The sequence below is a fragment of the Euphorbia lathyris genome, chromosome 10, assembly GCF_963576675.1.
Source record: "Euphorbia lathyris chromosome 10, ddEupLath1.1, whole genome shotgun sequence".
Classification (NCBI taxonomy): domain Eukaryota; kingdom Viridiplantae; phylum Streptophyta; class Magnoliopsida; order Malpighiales; family Euphorbiaceae; genus Euphorbia; species Euphorbia lathyris.
In genome coordinates this window covers 12,701,530-12,711,577 of record NC_088919.1, presented here as the reverse complement: position 1 = coordinate 12,711,577, position 10,048 = coordinate 12,701,530, and the positions used below count along the sequence as shown (strand labels likewise).

The 10,048-nt window shown below is 33.6% G+C and overlaps 1 protein-coding gene across 1 annotated transcript; it reads left to right on the top strand.

Moving 5' to 3' along the window:
- The first annotated feature begins 1,277 nt into the window (after window positions 1-1,277).
- On the top strand, window positions 1,278-5,260 carry LOC136209874 (uncharacterized). Its single transcript, XM_066001487.1, has 9 exons — window positions 1,278-1,406; window positions 1,499-1,561; window positions 2,298-2,396; window positions 2,668-2,766; window positions 3,442-3,534; window positions 3,744-3,833; window positions 4,072-4,144; window positions 4,223-4,454; window positions 4,944-5,260. The coding sequence occupies exons 1-9, from the start codon at window positions 1,375-1,377 to the stop codon at window positions 5,096-5,098; spliced, it is 936 nt and encodes a 311-aa protein (XP_065857559.1). The 5' UTR covers window positions 1,278-1,374; the 3' UTR covers window positions 5,099-5,260.
- Window positions 5,261-10,048: the final 4,788 nt, after the last annotated feature.

Sequence of the window (10,048 nt, the reverse complement as noted above, 5' to 3'; positions counted from 1 at the left end):
GGATCGCCAAGGGCGAATCTCCTTATAAACGGTCAGGTTAGACGCAGGAATAAAGATTAATAAATGCGCATTAGTTTCCCTTAATAGCCATCTTAAAGGAAACCTGTAACCCGCCATTAATGAAGCATTAATGGAACTAAGCTATTATAACTCATCAACCCTATAAATAGCCTACAGCTAGGGCTATCAAAGGTACACATACTTTCTATATTCTCTAAGCTTTGTCAATTCAGTTTATTCTCCAAATCTCTACTGACTTTGGCATCGGAGCTTCCCCCGCCGATCCCAACGACGCCCCCCACAGGGACGAACTCCGATCAGAATTTCTCCACTTGTTATCAAAATATATAATAGATTAATGGATTTTTAAATCATTTGAAATACGTGAACCTATTATATGTCATGCAATATTTTGAACGATATATTATAAACTCAAAACGGAGAAGTGATAAATGAAAAATTGATGCTTAAAGTGAACCAATTGAAATAGTTTTGAAGAGGATAAAAGAAAAATAAACTTCTCCATCTCACATAGAAAAAAAACCGAGAATTTACGCAAAGATGCAGTTGAAACACCACCGGAATAGGGGTACACCCACATAGTGTGGGCGACGGAAATGCTATACCAAAATGAGGGCCTTTGCACCAAGATGGCCGGACCGTCGATCCTCGATATATTTCAAGATACTAAGTATAGATTATTGACTTTATTTAGCTTTAAGCCGACATGTATTTCTTTTAAACCCAAAAATCAATATCAATTTTTTTTAAAGAAGTATAGATTAACCGGTAATATATGAAATTGTAAATTTTGCCCCTAACTTAATATGCATGATCAATTTTATCCATATTTGATAGAAAATTTGAACAAAATGTAATATAATTATTTGACTTGTTATTTAAATATTACATACAACTTTCTGAACATCAATCGTGTAAAATGTTTGTTATATTAAACATGTCAAAATGTAAAAAATATTAAGTTTATAATGTATAAGTTAAATAAAATGGGTAAAACCGTTTCAATTCATCAAATAACGTTGAAACCATATTTTCTAAGGCTTAATACATCATTTGGTCCCTAAACTTGTGAAAAAAGCTTGATTTACCTTTTGAACTTTCAAAATGTCTCAATAGCTCCAGTACGCTGAACTTGCACAAAATATAATTGGAATTTAATTGATTGTAAAAAAATAATTGGAATTTAATTGATCAAAACTCAAAAATTAATTGTAATTTTTTAACTTTTCCAAATACATGTAGACGCCCCAACCTAACCTATATACAGTCACAGTCATTTAGGACTATAGAGAATATCGTTCATTGTTTGTTTGCTTAAATTCGAAGGAAACTAGGGATCATCGATCGATATCGATGGAAGGAGGTGTATCTGAAGAACTGAAATCGTATGGACTATAGTGTTTTCAAAAGCTTTCATTATCTTCTATGTCTGCTTATTATTAAATTAATTTGCGTTTTTTTTCTTTTTTGCTTAAAGACGAGCTGCTGCATCACAAGGAAGCTCCAAGCGTCGTCGAGTCAAGAAGAAGCTTGCCTCTAGGTAACGTTTCTAATTTACGATTAATTTCTTCACCGATTCTTAGAGTTTGTTTGTTTTGGGGTTAGAGGAGGCTAACCTTGTTTAGTTTAACTAAGTGGCTTCACCGAATCAAATACACACTGTATTGTTGGGGGTTTAGATTTTTTTGCAAAACAAATACCACTCTCTGATTGATAACATTGTGGGTTTGGTGTTTTCTTCTTATTGCTATGTTCTGAAAAGCTTCATAACATCTTTTAGGGTTTTGATTACAGATTAAATCCTGATTAGTTAATAATATTGATTGATAACATTGTGAACAAATGACTCCATCTCCTTGTCCTTGTTCCTGCCCCATCTCCTTGCCTCTGCTTTAGTTCAGAGTCTCCATGGTTTAGTTCCTTGTATAAGGAAAAACAAAAGCAAGTAACAAAAATGGTCGAAAAAAATGAAATATACCTTCATTTTGGCAGCCTTCTGTGTGGAAGAACTGATACTTTCGTATGGAATCGTCTCACTCCAATAACGGATGTATGGACAAATAGGATTTGGTGACAAACTTCATGATTAGTTGATAGATAATACTGTTTTCTTTGATAAATATGTGAAAGGTATTGTAAATTCATGTCTTGTGGACTTTTAGCATGGATTGGTTGTTGGCTTTGACATTTTCTTCTTTATTGCTCTGTTCCGAAAAGTTTTCACATCACATGTTTATGTTTGCACTTTCACTTATTTTTTTGTTTTGCATATGAAGGATGCAATGTGGAGGTGATGCCTCTCATGGACAGATGGGTGTGGGCTCGGAGAGTCACCTAGTCAAGTGTAAGAGGATCAAGAAGAAGCGAGTGTCTAGGTAAAGTTTATAATTAACAATTAATTTCTTCACTCATTGTTAGGTTATGGTCCTTATGGATTCTTGTTGAATCAAATAGATGAAATCCGCATTAGTTGATAATATTGATCAATAACATTGTGAAATATTACTGCAGAAGGTAGTAGGCCTTGTTGTTGTGACTTGGTTATAGGGTTTGATGTCTTCTTCTTATTGGTATGTTCTGAAAAGCTTCCGCTTTACAATTTTTAACACGAGTCTGTGCTTCATTTTGTTTGTTCTTCAATTAAAGGTTGCAAAGAGGACCTGATGCCTCCAAAGGGAATATGGCTGGAGGCTCCGACGGTCACCAGGTCAACCGTAAGAGAGTCGAGGAGGAGTCTTTCTCTTGGTAAAGTTTCTAATTTATAACTAATTGCTTCACCTTATTTTTAGGGTTTGGAATTTTGGTGAATCAAATACCACAGACTGATTACAGACGAAATCCTGATTAGTTAATAATATTGATTGATAACATTGTGAAAAGTTGGTGCACAAGGTCTACTTGACATGAATTCATGTCAAGTAGACCTTGTTGTTGTGACATTTAGCATGACTTGGTTGTCGGGTTTCATGTTTTCTTCTTGTTGCTCTGCTCTGAAAAGCTTTCACATTACATGTTTATCATTAGACCGTGCTTTTCGTTTTGTTTGTACTGCAATTAAAGGTTTCAAAGAAGAACTAATGCCTCCCAAGGAGGCTCCGAGCGTCACCAAGTTAAGCGTAAGAAAGTCAAGAAGGAGAGTGTCTGTTGTTAAAGTTTCTAACTTGTAACTAATTGCTTCACCTTGTTCTTAGGCTTTTTATTTGTGGCAAATCAAATACCACGGCCTAATTACAGATGAAATCCTGATTACTTAATAATATAAAATTGTGAAAAATTACTGCAGAAGCTAGTAGGCCTTGTTGTTGTGACTTGGTTGTAGGGTTTGATGTTTTCTTCTTATTGCTCTGTTCTGAAAAGCTTTCGCATTACATGTTTAAACATAAGTCTGTTCTTTTCATTTCGTTTGTTCTGCAATTCAAGGTTTCAAAGAGGTGCCTCCGAAGGAGATACAGCTGGAGGCTCCAACTGTCACCAGGTCAAGCGTAAGAGACTCAAGGATGGGTCCTTCTCTGGGTAAAGTTTCTCATTTATAATTAATTGCTTCACCTTATTTTTAGGGTTTGGATTTTTGGCGAATCAAATTCCACAGAGACGAAATCCTGATCAGTGTAATATTGATTGATAACATTGTGAAACGTTGAGGTTTCATGAATTCATGTCAAGTTGTGACATTTAGCATGACTTAGTCTGTGCTTTTCATTTCGTTTCTTCTGCAATTAAAGGTTGCCAAGAGCAATTGACGCCACTCAACGACAGATCGATGGAGGCTCCGCCCGTGGCCGTTTGAGGGGTACTACAGTCACGAGCCCTAGGTGATGATTAATTTCCTCATTAATTGTTAGGGTTTCAAATATTGGTCTGTGAGTAGTTGATCTGTCATATTTGGCGAGTCAAATAGCATGGTTCGAGAATGAACCAAATCATTAATAGTTGATAGATAACTCTGCAAAAGATTTATCTGTCTATATATTTTTTAGTTATTGCTAGCTTCTGTTCAGCTATTAGTATGACTATAATACTAATTTTTAACATGATTCTTGAGCAAAACAGTTTAGTCGCAATCTTGAAGGAAGTGAATCTTGGATATGCGAAGATGGCTTTGGAATTTTATGAAAAGAACCAGGTTTCCTGTCTGCTCTCTTTCATATTTATTTTAACCACTTGTGCTGCAGCATTTCTAATTTTACACAATGTTGGTTAGGATGCTGAGTTTGAAGTTTTAGAAGTCCTGGATGTAAGTGGTTCGAGATTACAACTCCCTGAATCTGAGGACGATCAATATTGGATTCATATCAGCTTCATTGCTAAACGCAAGAATGCTGACTGCAGTGATGTCTCTCCAAAACACTTCTTTGGTGAATTGCTTAAAGATGATTGTTCAGGGAAATTTCATGCCACGTGCTGTTCTACATTTGAGCCTAGTGATGACCCTGGTAATGCGCATATTATCCTTTGTTGCATTTGTTTTGTTTAATTTAGGTTTAAAACATCTTGTATTTGTCCCCATTTACTTTCCCCATTATGTGGGGATGGGGAGAAAAAAAACCCCGGGGGCGGAGATGGGGAACTCTCTCCCACGTCCCCAAGGGGATTCTTAAATGTTCTTTTTACTTTGGACAATTTGTAGATTAGGCTTAATACATAAATGCACCCTCAAACTTGACAAGTTTGTTCCCTTGGCACCCTGAACTTTCACATATACGTATTACACACTCATACTTGACTAAACTAAACCTCATCCACACTAAATTGCAATATAACATTTATATTTAGTCAAGTATAGGTGCGTGATAGGTCCATGTTAAAGTTTAGGGTGCCAAGAGAAGAAACTTGTCAAGTTTAAGTGTTTATTTATGTATTAAGCCTTGTAGATTATGTTTGGGAACTCTCTCACCTTGATTGGAATGCTATTGACTATGCAGGATTCGACCACGGTTGTATATTTTGCTTGCCTGATCAGAAATTTCATCCTACCGATGGATATTGTGTTGGTCGTCCACCCTGGTATATACCGAAAGTGGTATATGGTCATCCGCCATGGCTTTATGACGAAAATGGTACATGTTTAATCAAGTGACTGGTATCTATAGGCCCGAACAAGATTAGAAGCTAACTTCGGTGACTTGTCGTCTGTGTGACAATTGATAAACTTAACTTATATATGCCTATTAAGAGTTTAAGTTTTGTCTTTTATTATATTTGTATTTTGAAATTCAATACAAAAATTATATTAGAGTAATTTAAGGGATTTGAAAGATATATATTTAAACAAAAGGTTGGGCTTGTGTTATTAGGTGAATGATAAAATGGCAACCTATAACAAAATGGTTCAATTGGGATGGGATGTTTAATCTGTTAAGTAGTACTATTTATCTAAACTTAGCTCAACTACTATTTTCACAAAAGGCTTGGGTTGTGCAAGCTAACGGAACTAATTTCCAATGGTCATTTTCACATTTTTTTTATGCAATCATTGAGCTATATAATATAATTAAAACTTGTTAAATTCAATAAGTAATAATTTTGTTAAATTCAGAAAATCGTGAATATGTTTGAATAAAAGAACTATAAAATTTATTCCTTAATCGTTTGGATTAGTTTTCTTGAATCCAGGTAATGCTATATAGAATATATTGAACAATTAATTTTAGACTGAATTAACATAATTTCCCCGTAATTTATCAAATCAGAGTTTAACGGAGTAATATCAATGACGTGTTCCGTTTCGTTATGGAGGCCTAAATTGGTACTATTTTTTAAACGTTAAACCTATATTGGTGCTATTTTGTACGTAGAGTCTAAAAATCATAGGTCTATTTTGGTATCTTACCCCTATAATTAATTTAGGGTCTAATTTAGGATTTCTTGGGATTTATAAAAATAACATGGGCTGGTTTAACCCGACATGTAGCATCTAGCCCATCCCGTAGCATTTAAAATTTTTTTTGTTGACGGGCTAGCCCCCCGACCAATAGGTCCTGGCTCTACCACTGTTTATTAGCCTTTTAAAAATGGTATTATACAAATATTTGCGGAATCAGATAAATGTGCAAATTAAGTACTTATTGTTGTCTTTAAAACCTTTTTAAGTAAATATGATAAAAGTTATCTTAATGAAATATTTGCAATCAAAATATAAAGACAATAAATAAAGAGAATAGAGATAGAAAGTTTCAGCCACACGATTTATCCTGGTTCGGCAACTACGACTTACGTCATATCCTCGAGAGAACCTTTCGAGACTTTCTATTGTGATTCTTTTCCACTGTGATTTATATTACGCTAGGTTACGTTAGGGATCATAAGCTCAATGATTGTTTATAAAAATAAATGAAAGCTTAAAAAATTACAAAACCTTTGCACTCACAAATTAATCTGTTAAGTAGTACTATTTATCTAAACTTAGCTCAACTACTATTTTCACAAAAGGCTTGGATTGTGCAAGCTAACGGAACTAATTTCCAATGGTCATTTTCACATTTTTTTTTATGCAATCATTAAGCTATATAATATAATTAAAACTTGTTAAATTCAATAAGTAATAATTTTGTTAAATTCAGAAAATCGTGAATATGTTTGAATAAAAGAACTATAAAATTTATTCCTTAATCGTTTGGATTAGGTAATGCTATATAGAATATATTGAACAATTAATTTTAGACTGAATTAACATAATTTCCCCGTAATTTATCAAATCAGAGTTTAACGGGGTAATATCAATGACGTGTTCCGTTTCGTTATGGAGGCCTAAATTGGTACTATTTTTTAAACGTTAAATCTATATTGGTGCTATTTTGTACGTAGAGTCTAAAAATCATAGGTCTATTTTGGTATCTTACCCCTAAAAACCATGCTCATACCTATTGAGACCGTTTTCCCTTGTTGAAATTAAGGATGTTGTGTTCTCTATACACCTGAACAAGAATCCTGGCATTGATGGATTTAATCCATACTTTTATCAAAAATTTTGGGATGTTATAGGTGACCATATTACAACTTCTTGTTTGAACTCGCATAGGCTTTATTGAGATAGATAAACCAGAAAGACTCCCCCTTCCCGATAACGGTATATGAGAATTTCATCTCGTATAGCTCAAACAGAACCACCAAAATACTAGTTCAAACAAATATGTGTAATATAAACTTTTTAATCATGTGATTCAATGATGTAAGTCTCTATTTTTGTATGCCAATATTATACAAATTCCAATGTCGAAGCCATCTTTTAGATTTATATCCCTATTTTACATCAAAAACACTTCACTCTAGCTCGAATTATGATGAACAAGAAAACAGTAGAAGTTTGGGACTCATTGGCTGCTCCTGATACTCCAATATTTCATTCAAGATTGATTACTGAAATTGTAAGTTTTATTTGTTTTTTTGAATATGATGTCGGTTCAAAAAAAAATTGTATACCATGAAATATGAACAAATGTAATTACGCGCGTTAGACATGGGCTTTGAGGAACAACTCAAAAGCAGACCCGCGTTATGACGCTACAGTATTGTTTAGACTCGGAGTACAATTGAAAAATGACAGCTCGACGGGACCTGTGTCGAAGAAAGATTCGCCACCCAGATTTTAGGTCAGAGAAGGTTAATGAGATTCCTTGTGAGAAGCAAGTGGATTCGGGAAGTTAGGTACGCTTGGAGAAGGTTAATATTCATTCGAAAAGAAATATTAAACAATTCCAAAGTCGCCCAGTGAACCCACCTCATACAAGCAGACAATTAATAACTCTTTTGTTTTTTAAATTCATTTTGTTTGAAAAAATCAATTTTAATGGAATATTACACATGTACACACAAAATAAATAAATATCAAAATATTATCATCCCAAAAGCAATGAAATAATTACAAATTAAATACAATCACGTTCGGGCATTCCTGAATATTTATTCCTAACCAAAATAACGTTCTCACATATTTCTACTAACTCAAAGTAAAAGGTTAGAACCAAATAACATAGCTATACAATTAACTATGATGCATAAATGGACTAAGGACTAAAATGAATAAACTTAAATTGTTTATTCTGGGACCTGATTGAAAGAAAGAGAAGACTTCAAATTAAGGACTAAAGTGAATAAAATAAAATTACTAAATTTTGAATTAAAACGGTAAAATATAAGTTTGTTAAAACATGGATTAAAATGAATAAAAAGGAAAGTTATTAGATTGAGGATTAAAATGAATAAAAATAATGTTAATAAAATGAATAAATAAGAAAGTTATTAAATTAGGGATTAAAGTGAAGAAAAAATAAAGTTATTTGATTATGGATTAAAATAAATAAAAATAAAGTTCTTACATTAGGGATTAAAATGAATAAATATAAAGTTGTTATATTAGGGATTAAAATGAATAATTTTTTTTATAACTATCAGTACTTAAACGATCGTGATATGAAATTTATCTCGAATTGATTCATTTATTTTAAATCATCGTTACGAATAAAATAAACCAATTAAATCAATAATATTAACTTGTAATACTATTTATATGAGATTTGAATATAAAAGTATAAATAAAAAAAACGGATTAATTGGAATAAACAAAAAGACTAAAAACAAGTGATTTAACTAGTAAATCATTTTTTGAGTTAAACAACAAACGGATATTTCCCTTATAAACCTTTACTTAGGTTGTGGGTGGGATGATTGGAAAAATCATTATATGAATAATGGACTACGGAATTTAGTTTCAAAAATTAGATTTGACTTGGATGGTTTCGGCAGAGTTACAACTATTTTTAGTGTGAAATTCATCCTTCTGAAAGTTGTGTAAGAGCTACTATTTACATGCTAGAATTAGGATTCGGGGTTAATTATGGAAAAAGTAGGAAAAAAAGGGTAAAACGGTTAATTTTCACTTAACATTTCAAAGCCCTAAAAATGCACTAACGAGGAGACAAGTGTGGCTAAAAATGATGTTGCCATACGCCTAACTGCATCAATCGTGCTGGCGCGTGCAAAGCATGTGTCGAAAAGTGTGGCTGGTGCGTGCAAAGCACATGTCGACAAGTGTGCCCGGCAAGTGCAAAGCACATGCCAGTAGGATGCCGACACATGTATGACACGTGTCTAACACATGCCCCCAAAATCCTATTTGTAGTTTTACAGCCCGAAAAGGTCTTTTCCGACCTTCGATTTTGGTAATTCTTGTTCCGTTAGACTCGTTTTGACAAGATGGATATTTTTGTGTTTGATCTATGGCTAAAAATGGCCCTATCTAAGGTTACTGTCCAATTTCATCCCGGATATTCACATAGTTAATATTTTTTTTGGTTAGACCTCCGAATTGAGACGTGTTATGATACTCTCGGTGACACAAATCACTAAGATATCCTAAAATTCAATTGGGTGCTCTGAAATTTAGGTTTTGAATGAGAATGATTGACTTTAACTGGATATAAAAAAGGGTCAAAAACAAATTAATGGATGAATTTATACGGCTATGTTATAGTGGAAGTAAAAAATATAAAATTAATTAAAATATGTATGTGATAAGGGTATAAAAATTAGAATATGATATGATAAAAGAAGTTGAATAATAGTTAACCCATAATATCACCAAAACATTAAAAAAAAAAAAAGGTTGTTGCAGCAAGGTAATCAAATTCAACAGAAAACAAACTAACGTATATATGTGAGAACAGAAACTATAAGTATGTTGATGGGTTAAGTAAGTGGGACGACTCGGGCTTGATATCCTGATCAAATCAAGGGATATGGAATTTCAACACCAGAGACGGCGTTAAAGGCAATCCTGCCAAATCCGTTTCTACCATAATCTATGCCATAAGTGTCCAAAAACTCCCAGTATCCGCACATCCTGTTACTACGGCTGCTCCTCCATTTTTTATAGCCAGAAATAACCACTGAATGTCTGACCCTCAAAGAATGACCCGTTTTTCTGCAGATACCCAAGGCAGTGTGGGTTGACCGTATAGTGAACCAAGCCACGAAGGGACCGTCTTTCCTCAATTTGGCAATAAGGTCGTTGATTACAGCTTCTGAGTCA

What these genes read in the sequence shown, in the direction of transcription:
- LOC136209874 (XM_066001487.1), top strand. Translation starts at nt 1,375, where the DNA reads ATGGAAGGAGGTGTATCTGAAGAACTGAAATC. An exon ending in AAGAAGAAGCTTGCCTCTAG is followed by an intron (nt 1,562 to 2,297) that starts GTAACGTTTCTA and finishes TTGCATATGAAG; the next exon opens with GATGCAATGTGGAGGTGATG. An exon ending in AATTTTATGAAAAGAACCAG is followed by an intron (nt 4,145 to 4,222) that starts GTTTCCTGTCTG and finishes AATGTTGGTTAG; the next exon opens with GATGCTGAGTTTGAAGTTTT.